Source organism: Piliocolobus tephrosceles, chromosome 13, assembly GCF_002776525.5.
Source record: "Piliocolobus tephrosceles isolate RC106 chromosome 13, ASM277652v3, whole genome shotgun sequence".
Lineage (NCBI taxonomy): Eukaryota > Metazoa > Chordata > Mammalia > Primates > Cercopithecidae > Piliocolobus > Piliocolobus tephrosceles.
In genome coordinates this window covers 17,801,598-17,817,830 of record NC_045446.1, presented here as the reverse complement: position 1 = coordinate 17,817,830, position 16,233 = coordinate 17,801,598, and the positions used below count along the sequence as shown (strand labels likewise).

Below are 16,233 nucleotides of genomic sequence, written 5' to 3'. Positions count from 1 at the left end.
CATTTAGCGGTCAGAACATAACCTCACCAATGGGCGATCAGAAGCAAATCTGTGTCCTCTGGAGGTTTCAGTGTTGCTCATACCTGATAACATCCAGGAACACATCTGTGTAATAGACCTTTCCATCCACGCTGTCATAGTCCAGGGAGATGACATTGTTGAGCTCAGGAACAGGGACGTGCACATCGGTGTGGTCACTGGTGTCCAGTGAGATACGCCGGATGGAGCCACGGCTGGAGAAGAGCAGGTAGGTCTCAGGAGAGGGATCACAGGTCTTCCCATCTCCCTTCAGCTGGATGCCAGTGGGGCAGGTACAGGAGAAGCCAGAAGGCCGAGGCAAGCAGAGGTGGGAGCAGCCGCCATTTCTCAAGCCACACTTGTTAAAACCTGGTGATGAGAAGCACAAGTGTTCACGCCTAGCCTGGAACATCATCTGAATCTTACAAAGGTCCCAGTTGCCTGTGGCTGACTCTTTGCTGTTCTAAGTGACAGGATTCAGTGCCTGGCGGGGTGAGGCAGAAGGAGGGTCTGCAGGAGGATCTCCAGGAGTCCTCTGAAGGTGACAGCTGCAGTACCAGCCATACCCAGAGAGAACACAGCCCAATCCTGAAAGGGAGCTTAAACAGGTCACTGTCTTTCTGGCTGTAAAGGAGCTCTGTGTTCTGGATATATCTCTGATGTTGAGATGGCCCCAGAAAGCCAGAGGCTCTGACTCACAGCCCCAGCCCTCTGACTCTCACCTAGTGGCTGTGCCCGGTCCACAGCCTGGATGTCCATGAGGCCTGGCAGGTTGGACCTCACGAGGATAACATTGCTGCCGGTACCCTTGTCGGCACGGTGGATGCTCCGGGTCTGCCAGTCAGTCCAGTATATATAGGAGTCGAGGAGGGTGAGGCCATATGGGTGCTGCACCGGTGACACCAACGTATGCCGATTGGCACCATTCAGGTCAGCAGCCTCAATTCGCTGCAGAGGAAGGAGAGGGTGGGGGGTGGTGATCAGCAGATAAAGAACTCTCCGTGGAGATCTGAGGCAGGCCTTTCCCATCTTCCCAGGCTCCTGGGAAGCAGCAAGGGCACGGCTCTCACCTCGGTGTGGGCATCGGCCCACAGCAGTTGGGAGCTGGCCTTGTCCACAGTCAGTCCATTGGGCCATCCTAGGTTGTTGCTGATGAGCACTGTGCGGTCTGAGCCATCCATTCCGGACCGCTCTAACTTGGCATTCTCCCCCCAGTCTGTCCAGTACATAAACCTGAGTGAGGAAGAATATTAGCTATATTAGCTAGTTATTCCAGTAGCTACCACATACCATGAGTACTTAACAGTATGTCAGATACACTTGAGTACTTATAGTATGTCAGGCAAAATTTTTGTTTGACAAAATGCTTTGCAAAATACTTCATGTGCATTATCTCATTCTTCATAAGGGCGACAAGGTATGTATTTTCACTACCACCTCCATTTAATAGATAGGTAAGGAAGCTGAGAATCAGAGAGGTTAAATACTGGACCCAAGTGATATAGCTAATACATGATGAAAACATTTCAATCCTGGGATTCTGATTCCAAGGCTCATGCTTTTAACTTCTACACTGTACTGTCACCCTGCGAGAAGTCACAAGAGAGTGGAAGAGCCCCAAGGAGGTCACCTTGTTTCTGTGATGCAAGCTTGCTCTCTGCTACCCACCTTCACCCCATCATAACCCCAGGTGAGCTGGCCCCCCGCACTACCCAGTGTGATACAGCCAGCTCTCACCCCATCTCATGGTACAGTACGATTGCCCGGGGACTGTCAAGGTTCTGCCACACCAGCACTTTCCGCATGGACCCGTCCAGGTTGCCCACTTCAATCCGGTTTGTTCCCGTGTCTGTCCAGTACACTTTCCGGCCAATGGCATCCACCGCGAGCCCATCTGTGGTCTGTAGCCCTGTGGGAAGTCAAAAGGGCACACTGGCTCCTATGTTAAAACAGATGGGCTATTTCCCCAGCCCCGTCGCCAGACAGGTGGTTCCTGGGCTGGGAGGAAGTCCCACCTGTGGCGATGATGTCCTCGTGCTGTGAGCCATCCAGATTGGCACGGCTGATCCTGTGCAGTGTGCTGTCAGACCAGTACACTTTTCCTGGAGAGGGAAAGCTTGGCTCAACCAAGACCCTCACCCCCTACAATGGGACACACAGAGCTGATTCGTGTCCTGAAACACCAGAGCATGTCAGAGAGCCCTGGAGCCTCTAGCAGAGGAAATCAAGGAAAATGCAGAAATATCATAGCAGGATAGCTCTTGGCAGAGATGGAGAGAAGAGGGCCCCAAATCATGCTCTCACAACCAAAGAGAAAGTGCTAGAGAGACAGGGACAGGGGCTATGCCAGAGGGTATGGGAAACCCCCGGCTCTTGTCAGGAGACAAAGGTGGTGGGAGAGGAAGGACAGTAATTGCTGAAGGGCAGGGACAGAAGGCCAGGTGGGAAGGGAGGGCCACACAGACCTTCCTGGGGGTCTACTCCAATGGCAATGGTGTTCTTCATGGTAATGTTGATTGGTACCACCACATCAGCAAAATAAGGGATGTCCAGGGAGACCATGCGAATGTCTATCCTCCTGGCGAAGATGAGGAAACTGTTCATGCCTGCCAGGTGGAGAGGAGGGAAGAGATCACTTGAGCACAGCCATTAAGTGGATTTGGAATCAGGCAAACTGAAATTCATGCCCTGTCCCTGCTAGTTTCTAGCTATGTTATTCTAGGCAAGATATTTAAATTATTATTATTTTTTGAGACAGGGTCTTGCTGTGTTGCCCAGGCTGGAGTGCAGTGGCATGATCATGGCTTACTGCAGCCTTGACCTCCTGAGCTCAAGCGATCCTCCTACCTCGGCCCCCTGAATAGCTGGGACTACAGGCACATGTCACCATGCCCAGTGAATTTTTGTATTTTTTGTAGAGATGGGGTTTCATCATATTGCCGAGGCTGGTCTCAAGCATCTGCCCACCTCAGCCTCCCAAAGTGCTGGGATTACAGGCGTGAGGCACCACTCTCAGCCTAAATTATTAAGCCTCAGTTTTCTTATCTATAAAATGGGGACAATAAGAGGGTGGCTGTAAGGGTTAAAAGATCATGTACACAAAGCACTTACCATTAGGTCTCACACATATTCATAAATAATGCCTCTTTATTAACATTATGAAAGTGGCTCTCTTTGATGGACCCTTTACCATGAAGATTAAGAAAGAGAAAAAAAGAAAGGGAATAAAGGGACCCCAGTGGGCTCTACTCACAACCTGGGAGGCACAGTTCGCAGCTGCTTTCTCACTCAAATTCCCAGGGAGGTTAGAGTTCAAATGCAGCCTGCCCTGCAGCATGTCCTAGGGAAAAACCTTGACTTCCAACATCTGGGTAGCCAGGTACTGCTTCTGGGACCCTCCAATAAGGTTGTCACATAGGTAGTGTACTCACAAAAGCGGCACATCTAAGGGGGAGGGTACCATGACATTGTAGATATCATACATTTCTGCTTTTATTATACCAATTTTAGGCAGTTAGAAGTGTCTTTTTTTTTTTTTTTTGAGACAGAGTCTCACTCTGTTGCCCAGGCTGGAGTGTAGTGGCGTGATCTCTGCTCACTGCAACCTCTGCCTCCTGGGTTCAAGCAATTCTCCTGCCTCAGCCTCCCAAGTAGCTGGGATTACAGGCACATGCCACTGTGCCTGGCTAATTTTTGTGTTTTTAGTAGAAACGAGGTTTCACCATGTTGGCCAGGTTGGTCTTGAACGCCTGACCTCTAGTAAGTTGTCTGCCTCGGCCTCCCAAAGTGCTGGGATTACAGGTGTGAGCCACCGTGCCCAGCCAGAAGTATCTTATTCCAACCAAATCAGTATATTAGGACAATGTACTAAGAGATGAGAGGAAAGTGTCTTGAGAAAGGAGCAACTTTATCTAATATGCATGAAGACATCATAAGAACTAGGTGGACCCTGCCTCCAGTCCTTTCTATCTGCTTCCAAGGGCCTCTCCCCAGGCCCCTCCCCTTTTCTAAAAGCCGCGAGTCTCTCCCCTGGGCCTCTAGAAGCAGCAGGACTCCTGGTTTCTCAGATCACATTGGAGCCCATCTGCAAGGAAGGAAGAGAGTCATTGCCCCCTCCCAGAGAGGCTGCATCTAGATCTGTGATGCTTTCACTCACCTGGTGAGCAAGTCTTGCCATCAGGCAGCAGGTTGATGCCTGTGGGGCAGGTACAGCTGAAGCCGCTCGGATTTGGGGACCTAAGACACAGGTGGCTACAGCCGCCATTCTCCATAGCACATGGTGTAGACACTGGGTAGAGAGGAGGGGACGTTCAATGGGGAGGGTTAGGGCATAGGAGGGCCAAGGAGAAGCCAATGCGAGCCAAGGGCTGCTCACCTGGGGGCCGGCGGCGGTGGAAGACATGGATGTCCATCAAGTTCTCCAGGTTCTCCTGCAGAGTCTCCCGGTCCAGCCCTGTCAGCCGGTCAGCGCTCTGTATACTCTTGGTCTGCCAGTCAGTCCAATAGATGCGCTCTCCATAGAGGGTCAGCCCAAATGGGTGGGGGAGCTGGCTTCCGATCAGCACCTGCCAGGGCCCCAACACTGTGTCATCTTCAACAAAGTCTGACAGCACAGAGCAGTGGTAAAGAGCTCACTGTGGACTCAGAAAGTGGCTCTCCCACTAACACCTACTGTGTGACCTCTAGTAAGAGCTACTTATAAAATCTCTCTGAGCCTTGCTCTATCAATCTGTGACTCGATCGTGCCTGGCTCTAAGGGTCATGTGATGGTTTCATTGGAATATGTTGGAAGTCATCTGTTACTCACATCATCTCAAAGTATCTCCGTACAAATTACTTATTAAGTACAAAAGAAAAAAATAGCAACTTTACAGTGGACACTACCTTAACCATACAATGGCAGTAAGTATCACAATAATGGAACAGGCCAACACCTGTGTCTACTGATGAGACACACTGAGAACTCAAGGACGTGACTTCACTTAGGGTAGTGTTCCTGCTGCAAATGCACACTATGAATCCAGTCACAAGGAAACATTAGATAAATCCAAGTTGAGAGACATTATAAAAAAAAAAAAACTGGACTTTACTCTTTAAAAAATGCAAATGTCCACTTTGGGAGGCCAAGGTGGGCGGATCACCTGAGGTCAGGAGTTCGAGACTAGCCTGGCCAACATGGAGAAACCCTGTCTCTACTAAAAATACAAAAAGTAGCTGGGTGTAGTGGTGGGCGCCTGTAATCCCAGCTACTCGGGAGGCTGAGGCAGGAGTACTGCTTGAACCCAGGAGGCAGAGGTTGCAGTGAGCCGAGATTGTGCCATTGCACTCCAGTCTGGGCGACAGAGCAAGACTCTGTCTCAAAACAAAACAAACAAACAAAAAACGCAAATGTCAAGAAAGCCACAGAAAAGCTGAGGAAATGTTCCAGATCAGAGAGTAAAGAGACTAGATTAGCTGGGCCCAGTGGTACACAGCTCCAGCTACTCAGGAGCCTCAGATGGGAGGATCCCTTGAGCCCAGGTCAGCATGGGCAACACACCAAGACTGCAGTCTCAAAAGAAAAAAAAAAAAGCAAGCTATGTGTGGTGGCTCATGCCTATAAACCCACACTTTGGGAGGTCAAGGCAGGAGAATTGCTTGAGGCTAGGAGTTCAAGACTAGCCTAGACAACAAAGTGAGACCCCCCCATCTCTACAAAAAATAAAAAAAAATCAGCCGAGTGGCCTCAAACCCGTAGGCTCCTGAATAGCTCGGTTGCAGTAGTAGGTGCCTGTGGTCCCAGCTATGCAGGAGGATCCCTTGGGCCCAGGAGGTTGAGGTTACAGTGGGCCATCTTTGTGGCACTGCACTCCTGCCTGGGCCACAGAGTGAGTGTCTAAAAATAAATAAATAAATAAAAATTAAAAGAGACATAATGACTAAACACAATGGGTGATCCTTATTGGATCCTAGATTAACAAAGAAAAAAAGTGGGGTGAGGGGAGCTATAAAGGACATCATTGAGGCAATCAGTAGTGAAATTGAGCAAGGACTATGATTAGACAGTAATATTGGGCTGGGCATGGTGGCTCACGCCTGTAATCTCTGCACTTTGAGAGGCTAAGGCAGAAGGATCGTTTGAGGCCAGGAGTTTGAGACTAGCCTGGGTAATACAGGAAGTCTCCACCAAAAAAAAAAAATCTAGCCAGGCGTTATGCCTCATGCCTGTAGTCTCAGCTACTCAGGATCCGAGGAGGTCGAGGGCGCAGTGACCCAGTATCGCACCACTGCACTCCAGCTTGGGTGGCAGAGCATGACCCTACCTCTAAATAACCAAAAACCAAAAAAAAAAAAAAAAAAAAAAAGACAGTAATATTGGATCAATGTTAAATTTCCTGATTTTGATCATTGTACTGTGGTGATGTAAGACAACATCCTTGAATTTAGGAAATGTGCACAGGAATAGTTTGGAGTCAAGGGTAGGCTGTCTGCACTCTAATCTTAGACAGCTCCAAAAAATAATAGTGTATACCGAAACAGAATGATAAAGCAAATGTGGCAATTTTTTTTTTTTTTTTTTTTTTTTTTTTTTGAGATGGAGTCTCACTCTATCGCCCAGGCTGGAGTGCAGTGGCCGGATCTCAGCTCACTGCAAGCTCCGCCTCCCGGGTTTACGCCATTCTCCTGCCTCAGCCTCCCGAGTAGCTGGGACTACAGGCGCCCGCCACCTCGCCTGGCTAGTTTTTTCTATTTTTTAGTAGAGACGGGGTTTCACCGTGTTAGCCAGGATGGTCTAGATCTCCTGACCTCGTGATCCACTCATCTCGGCCTCCCAAAGTGCTGGGATTACAGGCTTGAGCCACCGCGCCCGGCCACAAAATTTTATTTATGTATTCTTTTTACCTGTTCTTGCAACTTTTCTGTAAGTTTGAAATTATACCAAAATAAAAACAAAAAGAGATCAATCATGGGCCCACAGTGCAACTGGTAATTAACAAGCAATAGTTGTGCTGGTTCACAGGAAAGTTTGTGCATTTACATCCCCAGCTCATAATCCACACAAGTCTTTTCATCATCAACCAGTAGCCCTTTCCCACCCCTGCCCCCAAGCTCTGGACAGCACCCACAGCCTCAGAGAAACAGCACATGCCCCATGCTGGTCCCCTTAGCTCCGATCAGTACCAGTGCCAGCCGAAAAGTATCATCCTGGAGGCTGTTAAGGCCGGGGGAAGATGTTTTAGTGCCACCCTTACCTTCCTCTTACTGCCATCCAGTCCAGCAAATTCAATTGTCTTCATGCCGGCGTCAGCCCAGTATAGCCGCTGGGAACCGTAATCAATAGCTAGCCCATTAGGCCAGGTCAGATTAGAAGAGATAATGACTTGGCGGCCTGAGGCATCCATGCCAGCTCGTTCAATCTTGGGGCTCGCACCCCAGTCAGTCCAATACATGTACCTGGGCAAAGGCAAGGCAAGGGAGGTCTTACAAGCTAGTTAACATCCAGCAGGGACTCAGAATACCTAGGATTTCAGGGTTTCTGCCTGAAGTAGCTACCTCAGCCTCCTGCTTCAGTGTCCAGCCCAGCCAGCCCTGGGCTCAGAGCTATCTCTGAATGCCTTGTCTTCTATCATTATCAAAAGCTACAGGGTCTTAATAAAAGCAGAGGCCACAGCTTAAGCAGAACTCAGCAAATAAAGTGTACATGGGAATAAAGAAAGAGGAGGGGTGAAAATGAATAAGAAATGTTTCCTTGGCCAGGTGCCATGGTTCATGCCTATAATCTCAGCACTTTGGGAGGCTGAGTTGAGAGTATTGCTTGAGCCCAGAAGTTTGAGATCAGCCTGCGCAACATAGTAGGATCCCATCTCTACCAAAAAAAAAAAAAAAAAAAGGGCCAGATATGGTGGTGCACATCTGTGGTCCCAGTTACTTGGGAGGCTGAGATAGGAGGATCATTTGAAACCAGGAGGGCAAGGCTGCAGTAAGCCATGATTGCGCCACTGCACTCCAGCCTGGGCAACGAGTGAGACCCTGTCTCAAAAAAAAAAAAAAAAAAAAGAAATGTTTATTCATTGGATGGGTTAAATAATTTAACAGAACTCTATGTAACCAGTAAGAACAACATAGGCCAGGTGCAGTGGCTCACACCTGTAATCCCAGCACTTTGGGAGACTGAGGCAGGATTGCTTTAGCCCAGAAATTTGACACCAGCCTAGACAACAAAGCAAGACCCCATCTCTACAAAAAAAAAAAAAAAAAAAAAAAAAAAAACCTGGAAAAATTAGCTAGGCATTGTGGTCTGTGCTTGTAGTCCCAGCTACTTGGGAGGCTGAGGCAGGAGGATTGCTTGAGCCCAGGAGGTTGAGGCTGCAGTGAGCCGTGATTTGCACCACTGCACTCCAGCCTGGGCCACAGAGCAAGACCCTGTCTCAAAACAAACAAACAGCAACAACAAAAACAAGGTAGATCTATACACTCAACTGGAAAGATACACAAGATATATAGGCAAGCAGAAAAAAGTCACAAAAATATGCTATTTTTGTAAAACCAAAACCATCACCACCAACAACAAATGTTTACATACATTTAGTAGAAAACCTGGAAAAAAAATACCCTAAATTGTTAACTTACTGCTGGAGAGTGAGATCACAGAGAATTTTTACTTTCTACAGATTAAAATTTTTTTAACAAGGAGTTACTTTGGTAAGCTAACCAACAATAAAAACGAGATAAGGAAAGGAAGAATTGAAAAGTTTCCTTGTCCACAGAGAGTACAAAGTTGTCACCAGCCTCTGGTTTCTGTAGCTGCTCTTGCTTCCTTGTATATCCATCACTCTTCCTAATCTTTTGACTTCTCTCTGGAACTCAGATCTTGGGAGGGGTGGGTGGAGGTCATTCCCAAGGGGCAGCCACTCACCCGCCCATGGGTTCCACCACGATGTCCCGAGGACGATCAAGGTTCTCCCAGATGAGTACTGTTCTCATGCTGCCATCTGTGTTGGCTACTTCAATCCGGTCTGTACCTACCAAGAAGGGATACAGAGATTAATTCTAGTCTTGTTCATTCACGCTCTTACCTTCCATGGCCAACACAGGAGCCTGGTATGTGCCAGCGGAGCACAGAGTAGGTACTCAAAAGATATTTTGTGACAGATGCACAATGGAAATTTAGTGACTTGAACCGTAAGAAGAAATTCAACGATGTGGTCAGCTGGATTTCTTGAAAGAGCAAGACTTCCCCAACATAGGCAACCATAATTTAAGGCGATGATTCTCAAACCTTAGTGTGCATTAAGAATCAGGAGAGCTTGTTAAAACACAGATTCCTGAACCTAACACCCAAAGTTTTTTTTTTAAATAAAAATATTTGGCTGGGCGTGGTGGCTCACGCCTGTAATCCCAGCACTTTGAGAGGCCAAGGCGGGTGGATCATGAGGTCAGGAGTTCGAGACCAGCCTGAACAACATGGTAAAACCCCGTCTCTACTAAAAATACAAAAATTAGCTGGGCATGGGTGGTGCACGCCTGTAATCCCAGCTTCTTGGGAAGCTGAGGCAGAAGAATTGTTTGAATCCGGGGAGGCAGAGGTTGCAGAGAGCTGAGACTGTGCCACTGCACTCCAGCATGGGCAGCACAGCGAGACTCCGTCTAAAAAAAAAAAAATTCTAGTCCATTTCATGCTCACTAACCCCCTACGATTCTGATTCAGTAAGTCTTGTCTTTTTTTTTTTGAAGACAGGGTCTTGCTCTGTTGCCTAGGCTGGCATGCAGTGGTGCGATCGTGGCTCACTGCAGCCTTAAACTCCGGGGTTCAAGCAATCCTCCCACTTCAGCCTCCCAAGTAGCTGGGACTACAGGCATGTACCATTACACCTAGCTAATTAAAAGAAAAAAATTGGGGGGGTCTGGGGGGTCTTGCTATATTGCCCGGGCTGATCTTGAACTCCTAAGCTCAAGCGATCTTGCCTTGGTCCCCCAAAGCGCTAGGATTACAGGTGTGAGCCACCATGCCCAGCCCTAATTCAGTAAGTCTAGGGTGGGGCCCAAGAATCTGCATGTCCAACAACTTACCAGATGATGCTGATGCTGCCACGCAGAGGAGGCAAGGTTGTCGTCAGCCTCTGTGGTCCAGCAACCACACGCTGAGTAGCACTTGTTCAGGGTGTCCCCTTGCCTCCCAAACCCAACTGGCTAATTAAAAATGCCTGATTTGGCCGGGCGCAGTGGCTCACACCTGTAATCCCAGCACTTTGAGAGGCTAAGATGGGTGGATCACGAGGTCAGGAGATCAAGACCATCCTGGCCAACATGGTGAAACCCCATCTCTACTAAAATACAAAAACTTAGCTGGGCATGGTGGTGCATGCCTGTAGTCCCAGCTACTCGGGAGGCTGAGGCAGGGGAATAGCTTGAACACAGGAGGGGGAGGTTGCAGTGAGACCAGATCGCGCCGCTGCACTACAGCCTGGCGACAGAGTAAGTCTCCACCTCAAAAAAAAAAAAAAAAAAACAAAGCCTGATTTACCCAGAAAGTTAGGGAAAGAAAACCACAAGGCATAGGTTCACGACCTGAGATACCTTAAAACACTCCCCAGCATCAACTACACAGCAGAAGCAGCTGCCACAATGTGAGCTTCTCACGTGGGAGCTTCTCACTTCAGCTCTGCAGCAGACCTCCTGCTTCTGACCTACCAAGGACTTCAGGTGAAGACAGAAGTGGCCCAGGAGGGGCACTGGGCCCCTTCTATCTGAGGCCAGGGTTTTAAACAAGAGGAATCCCAGGGAGCCAGGCAGGCTATGGCTCCCCTATACATACCTGCATCTGTCCAGTACAGTTTGTTGGTGACCCAATCAATGGCCAGGCCAGCTGGGCTCTCCAAACTGGTATCCACTACCACCTGGGCAGGAAGTAAAGCTGTATCACCAACTGTACTTCCACTCTAGTACTGGAGCCCAAACTCCACCAATTCTCAAGGTTGGCAAAGGTATGGGAAGCCCTTACCCTGGAGATGGCAGATTCCACCCCTCGATCTCCCCACGCTGGGCCCTACCTCCTGTCCTGTTCCATCCCACTTGGCCCTGCTGATGGTATCAGTGCTGACATCTGTCCAGTACACGTGGTCATCCCGGGAGTCCCAGTCAAGGGCCACAGCACTGCGTACGTCAGCCAGTGGGATGACATCATCAGACAGGTCCTCTGTGTCAAAGCTGATTCGACGGATGTCCATCCTTCGGGCAAAAAGCAGGAACTTGTCAAGACCTGATCAAAGGCCGAAAGGGGTCTTCTTTTAATGCTCTAAATCCAAGAACAGTGACAGACACAGATGCTCACCTGCATGACATCTGGTTCAATCACACTTCCTGGGATCTGGTGCCCTTTGCCCCCTATGCTTTATACCTCAGGCTCTCTTTAAGCACTGCCATGCTGGCAGAATCAGACTTCTAAATCAAATGGAGACAGACTCTACCACGGTCCCAGAAGTGCATGCTGTTTAAGCATCTGTCGGCTTCATCTCAACTTTTCTGTCTTCTTACTTTCACTTTGAGGGGCTGAGGTGGGGGCATCATTTGGGCTCAGGAGTTTGAGACCAGCCTGAGCAACATAGTGGAACCCTGTCTCCACTAAAAATACAAAATTCACTGGGCGCGGTGGCTCATGCCTGTAATCCCAGTACTTTGGAAGGCTGAGGCGGACAGATCACAAGGTCAGGAGTTCAAGACCAGCCTGGTCAGTGTAGTAAAACTCCATCTCTACTAAAAATACAAAAATTAGCCAGGCATGGTGGCAGGTGCCTATAATCCCAGCTACTTGGGAGCCTGAGGCAGAAGAATAGCTTGAACCTGGGAGGTGGAGGTTACAGTGAGCCGAGATCATGCCACCACACTCCAGCCTGGGTGACAGAGTGAGACTCTGTCTCAAAAACAAACAAAACAAACAAACAAACAAACAAAAAACCCCACAAAATTCGCCAGGTGTGATAGTGTATGCCTGTAGTCCCAGCTACTTAGGGGCCTGGGGCAGAAGGCTTGCTTAAGCCCAGGAAGTCAAAGTTGCAGTGAGCACTGTTTGCACCACTGCACTCCAGCCTGGGTGACAGAGCAAGACCCTGTCTCAAAAAAAAAAAAAAAAAAAAAAAAAAACAACGCCGGGTGTGGTGGCTCATGCCTGTAATCCTAACACTTTGGGAGGTGGGCAGATCACGAGGTCAGGAGTTCAATACCAGCCTGACCAACATGGTGAAACCCCATTTCTACTAAAAATACAAAAATTAGCTGGGTGTGGTGGTGCACACTTGTAATCCCAGATACTCACAGGGCTGGGACAGGAGAATCACTTGAACCCAGGAGGCGGAGGTTGCAGTGAGCCAAAATCACACCACTGCACTCCAGCCTGGGCGACAGAATGACACTTTTTTTTTTTTTTTTTTTTTTTGAGACGGAGTCTCGCTCTGTCGCCCAGGCTGGAGGGAGTGCAGTGGCCGGATCTCAGCTCACTGCAAGCTCCGTCTCCCGGGTTCACGCCATTCTCCTGCCTCAGCCTCCTGAGTAGCTGGGACTACAGGCACCCGCCATCTCGCCCGGCTAGTTTTTTGTATTTTAGTAGAGACAGGGTTTCACCGTGTTAGCCAGGATGGTCTCGATCTCCTGACCTTGTGATCCGCCCGTCTCGGCCTCCCAAAGTGCTGGGATTACAGGCTTGAGCCACCGCACCCGGCCCAGAATGACTCTTTAAAATAAAAAAAAAAAAATACCCGGGTGCAGTGACTCATGCCTGTAAGCCTAGCATTTTGGGAGGCTGAGGTGGGCGAATCACCTAAGATTGGGAGTTTGAGACCAGCCTGACCAACATGGAGAAACCCCATCTCTACTAAAAATACAAAATTAGCCAGGCGTGGTGGCACATGCCTGTAATCCCAGCTACTTGGGAGGCTGAGGCAGGAGAATCGCTTGAACCTGGGAAGGGGAGGTTGCAGTGAGCCAAGATTGTGCCATTGCACTCCAGCCTGGGCAACAAGAGCAAAACTCTGTCTCAAAAAAAAAAAAAAAGGCCGGGCGCGGTGGCTCAAGCCTGTAATCCCAGCACTTTGGGAGGCCGAGACAGGTGGATCACGAGGTCAGGAGATCAAGACCATCCTGGCTGATACGGTGAAACCCCGTCTCTACTAAAAAATACAAAAAAACTAGCCGGGCGACGAGGCGGGCACCTGTAGTCCCAGCTACTCGGGAGGCTGAGGCAGGAGAATGGCGTGAACCCGGGAGGCGGAGCTTGCAGTGAGCTGAGATCCGGCCACTGCACTCCAGCCTGGGCGGCAGAGCAAGACTCCGTCTCAAAAAAAAAAGAATGCAAGGGGAAAACTCAGAGCATGAAATTAGGTTCTTAGTTAATATGTGTATGAATGAAACTTCTGAATGTTTTCCCTAACCACACTCTCTAGAAAGGACCCAGGTCCCAGGAGAATTTTATTTTACCCAGATTTCAGAGGGTCAGTCGGGTACGCAGCAGTAAACAAGAACAGCTGCTGATGTGTGAGGAATCACCCCAGGCCCCCTGCTGGTCATGCCATACGCCCGGACTGCTCCTCTCTGGACTATTCTTAGAAAAAGTCATCATGTGCAGGGCTGTCCAGGGCTACCGTCTCAAAGCAGTAACCCCGCAGGAGCCCAAAGGAAGCCAAAGTAGTAGTTCAGGGAGAGACCAGGGAATCCCACAATCTTCCACTTGTTTGACACATATTTATCCAGGACCTGCTCATACAGAACATCATCAGAGATTCTAACTTTGGCTTCCTGGTTTAAGGGCCGAAAGAAAGTCTTCAACAGGGTGAGGCTAAAGGTAAAAAGGTAGGAAATCATTCCCCTGTTTTCTAGAAGAGCATAAAACCCTCTTGCTGCCTATGGAGAAGGTATCCTGCCTGGTAAAATGACACATGAGCCTGATTGCAGGTGTTCACACTCGACCGGGTAGTGTTGCTGAGCCTTCAGCAGCTAGAGCTGGGTCCTCAGTCCTCAGCTTTGATAGAAGATCCCTCAGCCTCTTAAGTTCTTCCTCTCCAGGGCTCCCTGAGGAATGTGGTTTTTCCCACCACAGGCAATCCCTCCACCTCCTATCCCTTGTTCCTTCTCCCCATCCTCACAACAGCCTCCATAGAGGCTGGTGTTGCAGACCCACTTACTCTGGGCACAGGCGTGGCTGCTGATCTTGCGGAAGCCAGTGGGGCAGGCACAGGTGTAGTTCTGGCCACTGGGCAGACACAGGTGCGTGCAGCCTCCGTTGTTGTCCCCACAGCGGTTCTTCCCTGCTCAAAGAGCCCAGGGCAAGAGGATTAGCAAAGATTTGCAAAAGTGACCCCAAGACTAAGGAATAGGGGTTTAGGTAGGGTGATAGTTCCCTGAAGGGAGAAACTATGTCTTATTATTTTTGACATCTGCCCCCGCTGCTAGCACAGTGAGTACCCGGCACAGAAGAGATGGCCCGTAAATGTCTGCCTGAATTAGATGGGAACGGTGAAGCCTAATGAGTCTTTTCGTGAATCTTGTTGTACTGCCCTGAATGTCCAGCAGAGGGAGGAGTTAGCCCATGTCAGTGCCCTGTTGGATTTCCCCATCAGAAGAAATGGCAACTCCTAAGGGGAAGGAAAGTTCTCAGAGGCACCAGAGGCCACCTCAATCATGAGACTACTTTGGCTCACCTAGTGGGCAGTTTTTTACCTGCAGGTTGGCGCTGCGGGTGCAAGGTGTGGATGTCCATAGGGAAGTGGAGTTTGTTGCGAATGATTTCCTGGTTCTTCCCTGTAAATTTGTTAGCACTATTGATGCTCTTGGTGTGCCAGTCTGTCCAGTACAGGCTGTCTTCAAACACTGTGATGGCGAAGGGATGCGGAAGGCCTGGGGAAAGTCCAGGAAGACCTCAGTCTGGACATGGTCTGCCATGGTCTCTCGGCCCAGGCCTGGCACCTACACAAAGCCTCTGCCAAGGCTCCTGGGGGACGGGGCAGGAGGATAAGAGATGGAGAGTGAAGGAAGGGGCTCACCCTGGCTAATGACAGCCTTACGGTGACTCCCATCCAGATTGGCCCTCTCGATGACATGGTGCTTAGCATCCACCCAGTACATACGGCGCCCAGCATAGTCGATGGTGAGGCCATTGGGCCAGAAGAGATGGGTGTCAGCAATGATGCGGCGTCCAGAGCCATCCATGCTGGAGGCCTCAATACGGGGGGTGTTGCCCCAGTCTGTCCAGTAAATGGTACTAGGAAGAGAGAAAAGTAAATTGGGAAGTGGGCAGCAGAAAACGGGTAGGTAACCAGGAGAATAATCAGGTAGGGGGCTTTTATCCATTTAACTCAGGGGACTCCAATGTTTGGTTCACAGAATGCATTTTTTTTAGACAGGGTCTCATTCTGTCACCCACGCTGGAGGGCAGGTGCGATCACAGCTCACTGCAGCCTCAATCTCCTGGGCTCAGAAGGCCTCCCACCTCAGCCTTCTGAGCAGCTAGTACCACTATACCTAACTAATTTTTTTATTTTTTTTGGTAGTAGTAGAGATGAGGTCTTGCTATGTTACCCAGGCTGGTCTCAAACTCCTGAGCTCAAGCGATCCTCCTGCTTCGGCCTTCCAAAGTGCGGGGATTACAGGCATGAGTCACCATGCCTGGCCTCAGAATGCTTTTTAAGTGTTTGAGTTTAAATGTTTTTAGACAGGGCATTTATTCATTTAGTAATTTTTTTTTCATACTGGCAACAGGCAGGTCATACTATCTTAGGCACTGGAAATCCAGCAGTGAACAAAACAGACAAAGCCTCATAAATGACAATACAATGTAATATTAGGACAGGCACTTTCTTCTTTGTCACAGTCTCTTCCACTGCCTTTTGTATTTTATTTTATTTTATTTTTGAGACAGTCTCGCTCTGTTGCCCAGGCTGGAATGCAGTGGCACGATTTCAGCTCACTGAAACCTCCACCTCCGGGGCTCAAGTGATTCTCCTGCCTCAGACTCCTGAGTAGCTGGGATTACAGGCACCCACCACCATGCCCAACTAATTTTCGTATTTTTAGTAGAGATGGGGTTTCACCATGTTGGCCAGGCTAGTCTCAAACTCCTGACCTCAAGTGATCCACCTGCCTCGACCTCCCAAACTGCTGGGGTTACAAGCTTGAGTCACCACGCCCGGTCCCTTTTGTATTTTATACACACACACACACACACACACACAGTTTCTAAAACAGTTG

The 16,233-nt window shown here is 49.2% G+C and overlaps 1 protein-coding gene across 1 annotated transcript in view; it reads right to left on the bottom strand.

The window, feature by feature from the left end:
* Positions 1–16,233, bottom strand: part of LRP4 (LDL receptor related protein 4) — a 64,143-nt gene that overhangs the window by 17,529 nt on the left and 30,381 nt on the right. The window contains exons 14-28 of the mRNA XM_026454087.2: positions 15,030–15,247; positions 14,707–14,883; positions 14,172–14,294; positions 11,049–11,257; positions 10,814–10,895; positions 8,915–9,020; positions 7,251–7,452; positions 4,394–4,583; positions 4,175–4,306; positions 2,484–2,624; positions 2,034–2,120; positions 1,756–1,927; positions 1,089–1,251; positions 741–966; positions 84–387 (exon numbers count right to left, since the gene is read on the bottom strand). Coding sequence (XP_026309872.1) covers positions 84–387; positions 741–966; positions 1,089–1,251; positions 1,756–1,927; positions 2,034–2,120; positions 2,484–2,624; positions 4,175–4,306; positions 4,394–4,583; positions 7,251–7,452; positions 8,915–9,020; positions 10,814–10,895; positions 11,049–11,257; positions 14,172–14,294; positions 14,707–14,883; positions 15,030–15,247 — 2,532 coding nt within the window. The remainder of the gene's footprint in view (positions 1–83; positions 388–740; positions 967–1,088; positions 1,252–1,755; positions 1,928–2,033; positions 2,121–2,483; positions 2,625–4,174; positions 4,307–4,393; positions 4,584–7,250; positions 7,453–8,914; positions 9,021–10,813; positions 10,896–11,048; positions 11,258–14,171; positions 14,295–14,706; positions 14,884–15,029; positions 15,248–16,233) is intronic.